The sequence below is a fragment of the Drosophila montana genome, unplaced genomic scaffold (genome assembly GCF_035044405.1).
Source record: "Drosophila montana isolate Dmon_TW-CO22-7 unplaced genomic scaffold, ASM3504440v1 contig_3846_1, whole genome shotgun sequence".
Lineage (NCBI taxonomy): Eukaryota > Metazoa > Arthropoda > Insecta > Diptera > Drosophilidae > Drosophila > Drosophila montana.
The window spans coordinates 718,274-735,160 of NW_026998718.1; the positions used below are offsets into that span (position 1 = coordinate 718,274).

Below are 16,887 nucleotides of genomic sequence, written 5' to 3' on the forward strand. Positions count from 1 at the left end.
AGGCTTGAAAATATATATGTATAGAATATACATATATACTCAAAATTATAAAATAGGGAGTTTTACGTTCAGTTAAGCTCTTTCCCCTTTTCTGTATGTCCGTTGTAAAAGATAAAAGTTGATATTTCAGCTTTTATATGCGTGTGCGTGGGTCGTTTGGTCGAGTGCCAAAAAAGAAAAACCTATAAATGTGGCATGATTTTTGGTTGCATGCAGAAGATGCTTCTCGCACAAATAACCAAATGTAAAAAGAGAAAAAAATCTAACAGAAATAATTTAGAGTGCATTGTTGTAACCACAAGAGTTACACAAAGCACACGAGAATTCATGCCAACAGCAGCAGAAGCAGCCTCAGGAGCATCGCCCAAAAGTCTGCAATTATTAAACTGTTATACGGCTAGCATAAGCCAGAACAGAGCGCATGACCAAAGAGAACCAGTTGAAAAGAGAGCAGGCTGCTCTAATATGCCAAATGCAGGGGCACACAATGTTAAAGAAAGAAGCAGCAGAGCGCTGTAACAACAGCAACAACGACAATGGCAACAGCAACAGCCCCGTACTTAAGGCCAAAAACGTAACAACGGTCTGACCTTCACCATTAGCGCACTTTTCATACCCTGCATCCAATGAAAGTGGGTATAGCTGTTGTGTGCCATGGCATGTAATGGCCAGAAGGAGGCATGGAAGTGAAGGGGTCCTTCACGCTCTGTCCATATGAAGTGAGTATCTGCTACTATATGTTTTAGTCTACCATTCTCAGAGCAAGTTATTATATGACATTTACTCGAGAGAACTTCAGTTCAAAATTTCATAAAATCGATGCTTAGCCTCGGAGATTCTAAAATCTATCTTCACCAAATTAGTGAGGTGGGCTATCCAGTATCACACGCAGAGCAGTTGTGTACTTATGCCTAAGTGTCTATAGCTCGAAGGGGACTACAGGATATTTGATAGTCAGACGCCTTGAGCATAGTACTTTACTTGTTTTCATCCGGCTTTTGCTAACAGCATCAAGAAAGCACCAAGCACGTAGTAAAACAAAGATTTTGTAGTATGCGCCACTTTGTACGCATCTATTTGAGGGCGTGGTACCGATTACATTGTGCGGGGAGCATCTTAGTTGCCTGGCTTAAATGCTTTTCGCTTAATGGAGCAGCAGCAGCAGCAGCTATGTCAGGGACGCCGCTGGCAGAAAGTGTAACTACCGTCTAATAAGCCCACTTAAACTATGCCGGGTTGAAAGCAATTGCATATATTTTAAATCGATTTCACTGAAGAATTACTCACATTATTAGTTCGCCAGAATGAAATTTATATTCTTATCTATCGGGGAATATTTAAATTAAATTACAATCGAATTTCCCAACAAATCAAGTAAAATAAATGTAATTTTTATTATATCTTTTTAAGTTAAATATATTTAGTCCAACCTGCTTCCGTAAATAGAAAGTATCTAAATGCCCCACAGCTTAAGAGTTGGAGACAAGAAATTTGCATCAAATAATTTTCAAAGATCGATTCAGCCCCTAACTGCATAAATCTAAGTTTCCACAAGTAAAATTCTAAAACTCAAATTCTCAAACCTCAGATCTAGAAGGATCTATTTGACATTAATTGACAAAAAATTAAAAATGTAATTTAAACAGAGTATCACACCAGGAAGACGAAAGTTCCTACTTTATAATAAACTGGTCCGTATGCAATATGTGTGTACACATTGACTGTTTTTGGGAAATGTTTCTGTAAGTGGGTTCCCAATCTGATGTCTTTATGCCTTTGAAACGAAAGAAGAAAACCAGCTGACAGTTAGAACACACAGTTGTTGTTTCATTGAGATACCCTAATCCTGATGATGTGCGCTTTACATATATGCATGTATTTGGGTTCATACCAAGCTGGTAGCCCATTTATGTGATAAGTATTTAACTAAATGTTTACTGGTTTGGTTCATTGGTCCGCTTTGGCATTGCTGACATGATTGATGATACATTTGATTGAAATGTGATAAATTGTTGTCTGCTGCGAGAGACAGCAGCAACAGCAACAACGAGAACTGCGAGAAATATCATGCGAAAAAGTGCATGTCAAGCGGCCAAACCTCTTTCCCTACCCATATCTGAATATATGGAAAACTGTGAGTTGCTTTAGCAAGGGTTTTGCAAAGTAAGAACGGGTATATTGGACTTCCGTCCGTATTGCTGTCTCAATTTACACCTTCACACCCTCCACTGAAAACTGACTAAAAAAATCTTTGCCCCTAACTGAAGCTGTCAAGAAACACTGAACAGAGTATGGCGCAGTCGGTGCAGTCGACTACAACCGTCGGATTTGTTTTAGTACGTGATTGACGCAAGTGCCCGAAAGAAAACTTTATTATTTTTTGTTTTGTTGCTCCCTAAGAGGATTTTTCCAGGCGCAACATCAGCGGCTGACGCAGGAGCTGTGTTTATTTTTACATGTGGTCGAGAGCAGAAAGTTTTTCTAAATGTGGCAGCAGCACTTGGCGAACTCGTAAGTCTCAGTATATTTTCTTACGGTGTTTCTTTTACCCAGTTTCCTTTGTATGCTAATGCACAAAAAGACAAGCCAAGCATTTAATCAACTTTATGCGGCATAGATAAATGCCGACGCAAAAAAAAAGTGCCATGAAAACGGATTTAAAATGCCATTAGATTTATTAAAAAAAAAAGAATCTTAGGGATTAGTCTCAATGCTGCACGAAAGCATTAAGGCAATAGGCGACTGAGTACAGAATATAATGCCGTAAGTGGCTACTACATGCTGTGTCTGCCCATTCAGGCTTGTGAAGGGAATAAAGCGTCTTGTCTTGGACTGTTTTTACAGCCTTTCAGGGGTGAAAGTATAATAAAGTAAACTATTCAAATCAAGACGATGAAATCTCTGATATTATCAAATCCGTTTCTTGAGGAGCATATGATTGTTTTTTTTGTTAACATTTAAAACTTAAATCAAACAATTTATAAGTCAATTTAATAACCCAAACAAGTAAGAGCGTTGCAGCCGGGAGTAACTTACTCTGACACGTATAATACCAGTCTAAATTGGTCTAAAAGAGTTTTTTTCTATTCGATTGCAGACTCTAAAACTGTATCCTTAATGCCATGAATTTCAAAGTGCGAGCTTAGAATAAATCAAATTTTGCAAGTTAAAAGTGCGTCTTTGAGCGTGATCGCAATATTCTTGGCTTGATGTTGTGACGTACTATGATATATCAAGACTCCAGTGAGTGGGAAAGAAAATATGAACACATTTTATAACGAGGATCTACACGGGTATACGAGTGTAGTACGACAAATAAAACATTTGCTAATGGGGCTCTAAAAGAAGCATTTTATATTGGTACGACAACTATGTTGTATAGTAAAAACTTAACGCAAAACAGCTACATGTTTGCAAGGGTATATTTCATACTCTTTCTCTTCACTTTTTTTATTGCATGCTGCAAAATAAAATTAAAATAATCTACATTATATGGCAGAATTACACGACTTATATACACAAACAGATACACACATACCTTAAAAAAAAACACCTACACAAACAAACACACGCAGGACTACACTACATAAATAATTGCTAATGTAGCTGCTCAAATACAGTTTACTCTAAACTTTTGCTTAGCCAAACAGCTCAGGGCTCGAACTTTAAAGTAATTGCTGTTTATGCCACAATATTGTGTTAGTTATATAGTTTACATATAACTTGTGTCTGTCTGTGTGTCTTGATTTTTATCGTGCATGCACGCCCCACTGATTTATGGCGCGCACATTTTATAGCTTGTCAAAATCAAACTTTTTCGGCACTACTCAAAAAAAAAAACAGTTTTTATTATGTGTGCCACACAGTTTGTTTTTGTGATGTTGCACTTATTTTTTATACCCTTGAAAAAGCGTATTATAATTTAAGCAAGATGTGCGAAACGTATTTCAGGAGACTTCTCCACCCTTATAAGATTCTTATATTTTTCGCCATATAACTTGGCACGAAACTGTCTTCTTTTGCAGGTAGTATATATTATATAGCTGACATTGGAATATTTCGCGGTTTTGAATGTTAAGCAAGTTATATTTTTTATGGAAAAGCCTTTGCGTGAGGCAGAGTAACTAAATCGTGTTGTCTTTTTAAATTAAATTATATTTCAAATGCTGTTTGCGCATGTTTATTTTAGTTTTAGTGTTTAAGTTAAAGGCTCTAACTATTAAAGGCTTTTTAAATGTGCACAACTTTAGTATGCAGTTTGCTTGTTGGCTTAATTAAAAGCCATCAACTGGCACTTGAATAACTTGTAGACGGCATAAATAATACAAAAAATGATAAAGTACACACACCGACAGAGAATTCAGGCGGAGAGCAAACACGCAACTGTCGCAGCAAAGCACACTTACACACACATATACCCACACGTGCTCAAACATACACGCGAGCACACTTGCACACACACACACACAGCTGAAGTGGCACAGCTTTAGTTTGTTGATGGCGGAAGTCTAACCATGACTGACAATTTTTGCGTTAGCAACAACAATTGTAGCTATTTCTCTTACTTTATTTTCTATTTTATTTTTTATTTTTTGAATAGTCATCGTCACATGTGCACAAATGTTTATCTGCATGAGAATTGTTCCTCAGCAGCCTCCCTGCAGCACCCGCTTCTTTATTGCCTTGCTGCCATTGACAATGGTAGCCATAGCTTTAGCTCCTGTTCCTGCTGCTGCTGCTGCTTCTCCGGCTACCCTCTAGTTAGTCAGCATAATGAATTACACCGGCACACGCGCGACGGAGCCCTTCCTGACAGTGCCTTCATCAAGCTGCAGTCGACAGTCATCAGGCAGAGACAGCACGAGCTAAAACTTCCCTGTGGCTCCTTCTACTATTTGGTGCCTGCCACAATTTTACAATTGACTGTTTTCCTATGCGAGCAGAGCTCTTTGGGGTAGTGTGAGAGAGAGAGGGGGTATGTTGAGGCGGGGCGGGGCGGGGAGTTGCGAAGTGGGCAACCGTAAAACGCTCGACTTGTTTTACGCATTATTTACTTAGTTGGGATGCTCCTACGCACTACGTGTGGGTGTGTGTGTGTGTGTGTGTGTGTGTGTGTGTGTCTGTGTACTTGCCATGGTGTGGGGCGTGGCAAATGAACTAGCATTACAGTAAGTTGTGGCAAGTAGCCGCACGTTAGGCTACAATTAATTTGAAAGTCTCTGCACGGTGAATGGAATTGGGTTTCTGTATATATAAATGTGTATGTGTGTCTATGGGTGTGAGTGGGGGTGAGTGGGGGTGTGAGAGTAGGTGTGTCTAAGGGTATGTTTACTAAACACTACGTTTTGTGGCTGCCGCATGTTTATTTCAAATGATTTCCTGAAAATTTGGTCATTTATGCTGGCAATTTGTGTGTGCATCGATTGAATTTATTGGTAATTGGAATTGTGTATAAGAATTTTCTTAACATTAAAACTAGTGCACATGAAAATATGCATATTGGAATTTATAAAATGAAATTGAAGGCATTTGGTTTTTGTAAGCACAGGACTATCATTTAAAACTCGTTCAATTTCAAATTAATACCAGAAATCGAATACCCCTGTATACCATCAGGCAGCATAATGGACAAATGGTTGGCCGGCCTGCTAAACATAACCTAATATCCCCGAGGTTTCCGAAACGAAGCCAATACACTTTGAGTCTCACATTAAATTTGACAGTGTATTTATCTACTCTTTGGAAATCAGCCTGCTCCCTAAGTCATGTAATTTGGAAAAAATCTTAAATTACGCTCAAAGTGTGGGAAATTATGACGACTAAGGAGCTTTACTTATAGCATTCGTGTTTAACTGGGGTAAGTTTCTTGGTTTTACGAAATCGCATTAGTGTTTTCAACATTTGTGGCTCGTCAGCTTCTATTTGTTATAAATAATTGAAGAACCAAAAAAGTAAATGGACGTTACTTACTTGATATTTATAGCTTATACTGGATGTCAGTTTATGTAGTTAGGGTCATAGCCAATATGAAATGCTGTTGTGGCTACTCTCTAATGCTCAACGACACGCAGATTATGCAACATTTATTTGAGATTGTATTAAATATTTAACACACACAACACGATAAAACACTTTTGGCTCATTAGGCTAACGCACACACACGCACACACATATAGACACACGCACGCACAAAACGAGCCACAAACGAGAAAGAGACAGAGCTATGCAGCTGCTAATGAAGCCAAGAGAAACAAACGTAAACGTTATTCAGGACTGAACATTTATGCGCCTGATTAATGTGAATGCTGAGGTTTCTTTTACACAGTTTACGCGATTCTTGTGGCACATTCACGTTGACAGGCGGCTAGCGGCTGGCGGCAAAAGTTGTCAGTGTGAACGAGAGCACTGGCAAAGGGAGACTGAGGCTAAAGTCTAAGCGCGCCTGTAAGTATGCAGCAGCAACAGCGACAAGGCGCACGTATAACAGTATAACAGTTTTATGCTGCTCGTTGTGAGCGTGTAGTATGCTCTTCGGAGGCTGCAACTCGAAGGGGATGGCGGCTTGATTACACCTGCCTAAAGTAGAGAGCAAATTACCATTTGGCCATAACACGCACAATAAAACTTAACATGAATTCGACTTGGCGGCAACTATTTAACACTTTTGGCATATGTGGCCAGAACCAAAATGGCTTTCAGCAAATTACGAAGGCGCACAATTTGCTTTTGATTGGAGCCTAAAAGAACGTTCAGTATAGTTAGATATATATATATTGGGCACATTCGGCAGAACTTGAGTAGCTCATTTCAGCCGAAATTATGATTATGATTATTTACTGTGGGCGTTGGGTTACATAAACATGCCATTAAATTTAAGTGGCTCGGTTCAAATCTCAGATTTCGCATTCCAAATACCAGATTCTAGCACACGCAACTTGAAGCCGCTTTTGTTGGCCAAATTCAATTGGAGCTGCTATTCAAATGTCAAACAAATTTCGCAATGCCACTCAGCGCCGAAAGTAGACAACAAAGTTGATGCCCGAAATCGCTGTGCGTCTGCACGGCCGATAGCCAATTCTAAATGGCCATAAGAAAGGCATGCCAGACAAGTTTTGTACGAAACGTAATTGAATTTTTATTGACATTGCAGCCGAGCCGTTGAGCTGTGAGGGATTTCATGGCGTAGGGGGCTGGGCACTTGCGCATAAAAATGGCGGCAAAATGACGCACACAACGACTGAACACGAAAACAATAAAGTAAAAGATGAAACTGCTCGTTGGAAATACTTTAAGTTAATTTATATTTCACAAAATATGGTTCGATGCGCTTACAATGGCATTGCAAACAAGGCTGCAAGCCTGCACGGAATCGAATCGGTTCGACTGCGGAATTCCAATTTATATTTTTAATTTTAAACGAAACTTTCATCAACCCAGTTCCCTATAATATGCAGAATCGATAAAGGAACTAAGCCACTTGTGTTTTCAAAAATGGATAACCAGGTTCGAGAACCGCACTTAAAGAGAGGAAGAACCAGTAAAAGGTGTATTTAAGTTCGCAGAATATTTCAATCATATTTCTTTGGGTAACTAACAGTTTTTCATAGGTGGATAACTGGTCTAATGCATCTATCTTCAAGTAGATGAAATATATCTCAAAGTAGTAAGATCTTCGAAGTTTTGATTTTTATGACTCAAAATTTGTAAATCTTGGCTGTGGTCAGACGACGGAATAGGCACAAGACATAGTAATTATTAAATCGATTTTCACTGATAAGGAAGTTATCAGAGTTATATTTTTTACTGATTAAAGTAAGCGTTTATCTTTTATAAACTGATATAATAAAAGTAGAATACGCCCCTTGACTTCAATTATTGTTCAGGTCTTTTACTAGCGCAACTCTAATTGATGGACCCACTGGGCATCAGTTACTATTTTCCATTAAAGCCATTTGCAGTTGCTCGCTATGGTAATTATAAAAAAAACTCCACTCCCGATTACCCCCTTACCATACTCTCTGTTGCCGTCTGTCCGCTTGTTGCGTCCATTAAATTATTTTATATGGCACATTAAAATAAACTACGCAAGTGCATAAAAAAAAAAGTAAAACGCAGAGTCTGCCAAGTGCCCAGAGCAGAATAACCCCAACACGACCAGGGCAAGCCATTTGTCCCGTTCCGGCCACACATGGCAGCATCTTCTGTGGAACTGCAGCTTGCTGAATGCCTCATTGTTGTTATTATTATAGTGTTATTATTGTTATTACTGTGCCGCATGTTGTGCGACTTCTAAGCAATTACTTAATGCGCTTCGCTGCCGCTGGCCCACATTTGCATGCAGGCACTTCAAAGTGTCCTGAATTGAGCTGCGATTGTTGTGCCAGAACTGGGCCAGCTGGTGTCTGTTGTGGCCGTGTATAAATCAGAGCCAGCACCCATACGCCGTGTGTGAACAAATGCGTTTCTGGTTGTGTGGGCACCTGTACAACAGCTGGTCAGTGTGTTACATTTATTAACAATTTCAAGTTGGTGCCTATACAATTTATTCAATTGAGACAGGTATTATGATGGGCCTCAAATGGAAGTTAGTGCTTTGAATTTTTGTTTTCTTCGATGGCCTCCGCAGGCAACGCTTTGGTCCGCCGCTCTACAGCCCGTCGTATAAGGCAGCCAATCTCGTTAATCTCATTGTCTGGAAAGTCGTCGATTGCTGTTCCGCCCATGAGAATAGGTTCTTTAGTCAAGTCCTTAGCTTCTCGCATCTTAGTGAAGGGCCACCGAAACAGTGTGCTCTCCATGCCATTTTGCATATGAACTTGCTCCAGTTTTCTGCGTATGGCCTGCACGACATGCTGCTTAGCTTGGCAATCAAAGCCAGCAACGCTGCCTTCAATTTTCAGCACATCGTCTATGCTCACGTAGGGTGTCGGCACATAAACCTCACCTGCATCCATGGCCTCCAGCCTCAACAGACGGCGCTCCAACAGGTCCAGCTTCCACAGTGTATCCTCCAAGAATGCCGTGCGGTTGGCAGAACGCGCCATGCACTCAACCACCTTAGTCAGATTGACGCCCTGCAAGTGCAGTCGACTGATACAATCCTGCATCTTGGGGTTGGGGTCTGTACTCCGTTGGCGAACCAAATGGGCTTCGAACAGCTTGATAGCTGTTAGAAGTCTAAGTAGCAGCAACAGAAGCTGCATTGTTAAGTCTTTAAAGTGCAGCGCTTTCGCGGGCAATGGAAGGTGCAATTGTATTTAATGTGAATTCAAGTGTGTCCAATGAGAGTTGTTCTGAGAAATTTTTATGACCGGAGCAATTAAAATTGATTTATTGCATTATTCAATTGAAGTCAAATTGTATGTATCAAAGCATTCGAATGATTTACAATTGTCTGAAAAGTTAAACGCAAGTATTTACCGTTCCAAACCTTCAATGTTATGTACCGAATTTATAAACCATTTTTATAACCTTGTAGAAAGTATTGTAATTTTCTATTCTCGCATATCGTTAAAAGCGTGAGCCAAATGTCTGTGAGGGTATTAGATGTTCGACTTGCCAAACTTAACCAATTTATTTTAAAACTATTAAATATTTATTTATCAGCTGTACATCACAAACTTGAAGTTAATCGGCTTTGCCCGATTGTATCTGCTTTAATTATATTAGCTTATCTATTTTCCAATTAGGTTTAATGCGGCTTTTATATGAAAATCCTTCAATTAGCCTGAATTTTAAAGCGTTGTTAGCCAACTTGCTAAGCAAATCCAAGCTGAAGCTGATTTCTTGTGGCTTAACTTGCTGTCCTATTAAATCTGACAGCTCATCTAACATTTTGGTTGCTTTGGCAGACGTAGATTCTATAAATAAGCCTTATAACTGATTACAGCCAAAAATGGGAAGTGCTGCCACAACTTAGTCCCTCATCGAATGTATAAAAGTTTAATCAGCCAACTATGCAACAACAAAAGGATATGTATAAAAAATTTTTAGCTTACGCTTTATAAGTACGCATGCCCCTTGACCCTCCCTTTTCATACCAATGCGTTCGACTTGGTTTACCACGGGCTGCCCGGGGACCCACTTTTTCTCATTTGGCGCGTTAAATTTATTGTTTGCGGAAGTTGTCTTTTATGGCATCGCCCCAGATGCCATGCCTGGTAGCACGGCCACGTTTACCAACCCACCAGCCACACCGCCCACCACCGCCTACCTACCCCATTAGCCGTGATTTTAGCTAGTGACCTTCGGCTGCAAATAATTTCAACTCATTGAGTTTAATGTCCTGGCAGCTGTTTCTTATTGGCCTATTGTGGGCGTGGCCGCCATTTGCCTAGCACAGTTTTGGCACATATGTATATTTCGCATTCTGTTTATTTATGTCTGGGCACGTGTTGTGGCCAATATTCATTTGATTTATGACCGCAGCAAATTGTTTTTAGAGCGTTGTGCTTCCATTTTTATCGTACAACTTGCAATTATGTTTTGATGTGGAAGCTAGTTTGTAAGATGACACTTCAGCCCAGCCTCTTCCAAAGGATACATTACGTTTTTATGCTTGAAGTTTTAGGTAGCGCTTCATTTTAATGGCAGAAACTGTGCGAAAACTGCGGTAACTACCTCATGTAATTTAAGCTTATGTGTAAGTTTTATTTTTCTTCTTGTTATTTTTGTGCTAAGGGATCATGTTCAGGTGTTCTCAGAATTGTTCAATTGCTGCAGATTTGACAGAATCTTTCTTAGTAGTTGCGGGCTTTAAATCCAATTGCTGTTTTTTATCGGATTTTACAACAGATCTTAGTCAATGTTTCGAAACAGGTAACTTTAAAAAGACAAGATGTGGCTTCACATTAAATCCTCGCCTCAAGTAACTTCCTTAAATTTTAGCTATTAGTGCAACCACGCACGTGCAACACCAAGTGGCACACACTCACACGCCCACAAATCGTACTTTACGTTTAGATTCAAAATTCAAGCTCACATAAATAATTGAACGTAAGTGGCAGACTAATTGCTTGGGGGAATATGAAATGGAAATTGTCGCCAAGGCGCATTTGCATTTGCATTTGCATTTTCATTTAAATTTCATTTTGGGTTTTAAATGCTGGAAAAGTTGACTCAAGATAAAGCAACAGATTTTGCTAATAAAAACAAGTATGTGGATAAAAAAGTAACTGAAGAAGATAGACAGTAAATATTATTTCGTAACAAGAAACGAGCCAAGAATAATTTACTTAAAGCAAGAACAACAACTGCACAGAATGCAAATGATAAGAGGAGGAAGATTGTCCCAAAGGAGACGGAGAGCAAGAGAGGCCTCCGTAAAGTCAAGCATTACAGGCTTATTATTCATGTAAGTATGTATGTATGTGTGTATGCATGTATGTTTGTATGTATGTATGTACAGTTCGTATGCATGCATGTATGTATGTATGTATGCATGTATGCATAATTTGTATGCACGATTGTAAGTATGTATGCTTGTATGCATGTAGAGTTTGTCTGCATGCATGTCTGTATGTGTGCTGCTCATTATTATGCTTAACACATTGTTGGTAATATGCTTGCTGTACGATGACGTAGTCAATGCTCGCGACCTTCACACACGTCAGCCCAATGCAAATAACAAATGTGCGCCGAAAAGTACACTAAGTGATTTGTCTGCCTGTTTTTTATGCTGCTGCCGTCGCGGAGAGCCACTTAAGCACTCGTGCATCAGGTAGCATCTCCTTCACCCAGTCAGTACGTCCGTCAGTCGGTTTGTCAGTGGGGCGATAACACAAGCATGCTCTGAATGACTAAACACCTCTCCAGGTACTTCCTGAAACCTGAGACATGCACACTAGATTGTTATTCCCGTTAACGTACATTATTCTGTATTCATTTACTGTGGCACTGTATAAATCTTTAAGGGGCTTGAGCGAAATTTCCTTATCGTTCCTTTAATCATACAACACAATTTGTTTAAGTGTCAAGAATCAAATTTTAATTTATGGATTTAAATCTAGTTTGCGTCAGCGAAATTCAAGAAAACTATATTTCAATTAGTTAGTTGACCGCATTTACTCATAATATTTTAAGCAAAGTATCCTCTTATCTGTAGAGTATCTTAAAATGTATCTTGCTCTCTTAATACTATTATCGTAATCAACACATTAAATTTCATATCTCGACTCAATTAAATTTTAATTACGTTTCGCCATTTGCTCGTTAAAATCAATTTTCCGTTTGAATAAATTTAAGAGAAATATTTCACTTACGTTCGTTCACCTAACCTTCCACAGCGCTTCCATTGAACTAATGTGCGGATGCTTCACTGGAATGCATTTTTTTTTATGATTTGCACAAGAAGCGAACGAGGAATTAGAAAGCACTAGAAAATTAACTGTCACTGCACTTGGCTTGTTTTCTTTCCTTCTCTCAATCGCTACCTACCCGCCGTCAAGACGGAGATCCGTTATTGAAAGCGAGGAATGGGAGAAGATGAAAAAATTTAGAGCAATCGAAAAAGAAAAAAGGGCATTGCAAAAAGAATTTGCAATTTGCAAAAAGCTAATTTTAAATTTGAACATTTGTTTTATTTTTAACGAACACAAACACAACAACTAACACAACATAAATAAATTGCGTATAATAATTCCGCGCCTAGAACGGCTTCACTTCGCGATCACACTCGATATTATTAGTGGGAAAAATGCTCATTCTCTTTTGCTCTTGAGGTTAACTGTGCTAACCTTTATTATTGTTACACGCGCGACGTACACATTATACATTTACAAGATATAAGTGTAGTTTTTTGTAATTTTTGGCACAACGCAATATCCGAATAAAAAAAAATGCAGTTCAACCGACGACGTCTGCTAACAAGGAACGATTTCCAACTGAGCGTGACGTTTCGGCTGCGGCACTCCCGCCACCCAAATTCCAATTCGAATTCCAAGAGTTCACGAATTCGGACTGCAAGGAGCACGAAACTAATTCCAATGGGAATATAACTTGAATGGCGGCGAATTAATGAGAGGCTGGCAGATTAAGAGAGAAATGGGAAAGATCAGATCGCTAAGGGAAATGCTGTTAAGAGCGTTTAAGGGTAATTTTAATACTGATCTATGGATTAACTTTTCTGTTTTACTTATTATTAAATTCTAGAATGAGCTTCGGATGTTAATATCGAATTTACGATATTAAGTGAAGGGCAAAACTCTTAAAATGATTTGCGGTTTTATTAAGTAAGAAGTATGGTTTTAGGTTTAATTAAGTAAGAAGTATAGGTAAATTAAGCTCTCTTTAATAATAAATTTGATTAAATTTCCTTAACCGACTTGTAAGATGCGCTGTTCAGGCTAATAAGAGAAGAGTTTACAGAATCTATCACGCAGGATTCTTAAATTAAAAATGAATCTTCACTTCTTTAAATAAATTTAATACATATATTTAAATTTAGTCGCATTATAACTGTATACGATCATGTAAAGGGATAAAGTACTATTTGGTTCTAGGTTCTAATTGACAATAAATTAATAACATAAAAAAAAATAAAATAAAAAAGACTAAAAAAATTAAATTAACAGTTTCGTTAAAAATTCGTTAAAATTTTTTACGATATTTGTACATTTGTTTGGAAATTCAAGGATTATTTCTAATATTACTGATGCATCGTCCTGTCAATAGTATTCGAGTTGATTCTTAATTGTCCATTGCCTATATCTGGGCAGACTTTAAAGATTTTTTTCGCGCTTAAGGTGCACTATAATTAATTACTGACTGACTAATGGGATAAGTTCAAAGCACTTGAGTCCTAAATAAATTATTTGTACGTATTTCTTTTAGTTAATGAATTCAAAGTTGTTAAGTAACCCGTTAATTGAAAGCGTAAATCAGGGCGTTGGCCTATCCAGCAAATGTTTACTCGTAAATGCTACCGGTCCTGGTTCCGGTACAAAGCACTGTAGAAGGAACTGCAATTGAATCAGGGCATTTGCACATACAAATTGAGTTGCATAATTTGGGTCGAGGTATATATGTACGTAAGACCGAGCCCATTCAAATGCGAATTAAATGCGCACAATGCCAACTAACAAACGTCGGAAGCAGACGGAAGACCCCATTGACAGTCGAATAGAAAGACAAAGAGAGCTAAGGGGAAAAAAGCGCTGAAGATTGATATAAGCTATTTGTAACTCAATAATTAGCCAAAATAGCTATTCTTGCGGCCCTACAAAAAATTAACAGTCAATCAAAATTTGTTATAATTAAACTGAAAGAAGCCTTTTTTCAGAATTCGCGACACAAAATTTAAAAAGGGTCTTTTTCTTCCTCTAGGTCAAATTTAAATTTAAATGTACGGGAAATAGAAGTAAATTCGTAAACAGCTTGTAAGAAGCAGACAAATGGTCCTTTTCGGTTGGGCCTTTATTTGTTTAGGTGCCGGACGGAACAATTCTCAATCAGAAAAGAAAATAAAACAAAAAACTAGCCCCAGTTACTTGACATAATTCAAGAGCTCCTCATGGACAGATGCTTTAAGGCTTAAAGAGGCGCAAGATTGAGGCGCACGTGTGTAGAGGTCGGACTGCAGTCGTGCATATTTGGCCAGCAATGAGACAATGAGCAAGGCGGCAGGGGGGCTGGCTGAGCCCGGCTGAGTCTGATAATAAGCCTCTGCCAGTGACTTCCTGGCAGTGGCAATGCCATTGGCTCTAGCTGCAGCCAGTGCACATGCGCTACCACATCCTGCCACTGGCTTTGCATCCTCTCTATGCCCGTCTGACTTTTGGGCGCTTCTCCAAAGCCATCCTATGGTAAAGAAATTTCCCCATTACAGTGTGTACGTGCCATACAGTTTCATACATAAATTAATGCAGTTGAAAGTTGTATTGTACACACACGCACACTCACACACACACACACACACTCAGAGGAAGAGAGACGCAGTCAGAAATGCTGCAGTGTAATTTCTCTTGTCGTTATTAAATTGAAAATTTCTCTCTATGACTTGTGTCTGTATCCCCAGCAACTGGCAAAGCTAAAGAAGATGTCGAAGTAGACTTTTATTTTTTTGGCAAATATATGCACTGCAGACTTTTGCTTATCTTATGGAACTACCCTTTTAAGCAGAAGTCTGCGCGGTAGTAACTATCTGGGATAGCAAAAAAAATATAGGGACTGCGTTTGACAGAACCTGACTGACAAACTGAATGACTGACGACTGACTAAATGACTGACTGAGTAACTAACTAACTGATTGACTGACTGACTTACTTACTGACATACTGAGTGACTGATTGACTCATTGAATTACTAGCTAACTGACTGACTGACTGACCGATTGGCTGATTGATTGACTGACAGACATACTGAGTGTCTGGCTTACTGACCGACTAAATAACCAACTGTTATACTGAGTGACTGGCTGACTGATTGACTCATTTAATTATTAACTTACTGACTGACTGACTGATTGGCTGACTGATTGGCTGACTGACTGGCTGTCTGACTGGTTGACTGACTGACTGGCATACTCAGTGACTGGCATACTGAGTGACTGGCTGACTGACTGACATATTGAGTGACTGGATGACTGATTGACCGAGTAACCGACTGACTGGAAAACTAAATGACTGACTGACTGACTAACTTACTGACTGATTGACTCATTGAATTACCAACTTACTGACTGATTGGCTGATTGACTGATTGGCTGTCTGACTGGTTGACTGACTGACTGGCATACTCAGTGACTGGCTGACTGACTGACATACTGAGTGACTGGATGACTGATTGACCGAGTAACCGACTGACTGGAAAACTAAATGACTGACTGACTGACTAACTTACTGACTGATTGACTCATTGAATTACCAACTTACTGACTGATTGGCTGATCGACTGATTGGCTGACTGACTGGTTGACTGACTGACTGGCATACTGAGTGAATGGCTGACTGACTGACTGATGAACTAAATGACTGATTGACTGGTCGGCTGACTTCCTTACAAAGTAATTGACTATTTGACTGACATCCTGACTAGCTGATTGACCGATTGACTGTGTGTACGGCTGACTGACTGGCTTGACTAATCAACGCTATAAAAATCTATTATTTGTTCAGAAGTTACCTAATGTGATTTAATTCCACCCGTTACTATGGCAAACTGGTGGTAAACGTTCGTATGAAACTTATTTCTTATCACCCAATTGGCTTTAAGTCCAATGTAAAAGTTGTTGGTGAACATTAATTGCAGACAAATTGCATGCAAAAGCAAATGTGAGTGCTCTAGTTTCAATGTTAGTTTTAGGATACCAGCAAAGTCTGCATTATATTTTTCCAGACTTAAACCGCACTCAGAGACCCATTTATTTCGGAGGGCTTCTCTCATGTGTCCCAACGTTTTTCAATACTATACTATAGAGCATAGTTTTGCACAATTGCCAAAACTTGAAACATTTAGCTTTATAGCTGTCAATTAATAGTTTTTCTTTGCTGCTGCCTTTTGCTTATACTTTCAAACACTTTATGCTTCATTACACACAGCAACACACAAATGCGCACATTCAGCAGTTGAGCAAAACAAAATCAATTTAAAAAAAAAAAGTTGGGTGTCAAAAATTGTTTGGCACTTGAGCAGCTGATGCCATGCCGTAAGTCCCCTTCAATTCAGCCTCCAGCTGGAAATAAAGTTTACCGGTTCGCATTTAAAAAATCGATATGCATTTATAGTATATGTATGCTTATATGTTTGTACGCTCTGATTGACTGACCGACTGGTGATCAACGCCGTTAAAGCTGCAGATAAATTGTGTCCTGTAGTTACCTTTTGAATAATTTCACCGCCAAATATAAAAAATTGATAGAAAAAGTTTATATGCAACTTTTTTGATTGTAA

General features: G+C 38.9%; 1 protein-coding gene across 1 annotated transcript; it reads right to left on the reverse strand.

Moving 5' to 3' along the window:
- Positions 1 to 8,468: 8,468 nt before the first annotated feature.
- LOC135438121 (uncharacterized) lies at positions 8,469 to 9,247 on the reverse strand. Its single transcript, XM_064696281.1, has one exon. It carries the CDS (start codon positions 9,201 to 9,203, stop codon positions 8,586 to 8,588), a length of 618 nt encoding a protein of 205 aa, XP_064552351.1. The 5' UTR covers positions 9,204 to 9,247; the 3' UTR covers positions 8,469 to 8,585.
- Positions 9,248 to 16,887: the final 7,640 nt, after the last annotated feature.

Bases quoted from the DNA above. Each gene is read 5' to 3' on its own strand.
- LOC135438121 (XM_064696281.1), bottom strand. From the start codon at position 9,203: ATGCAGCTTCTGTTGCTGCTACTTAGACTTCTAACAGCTATCAAGCTG.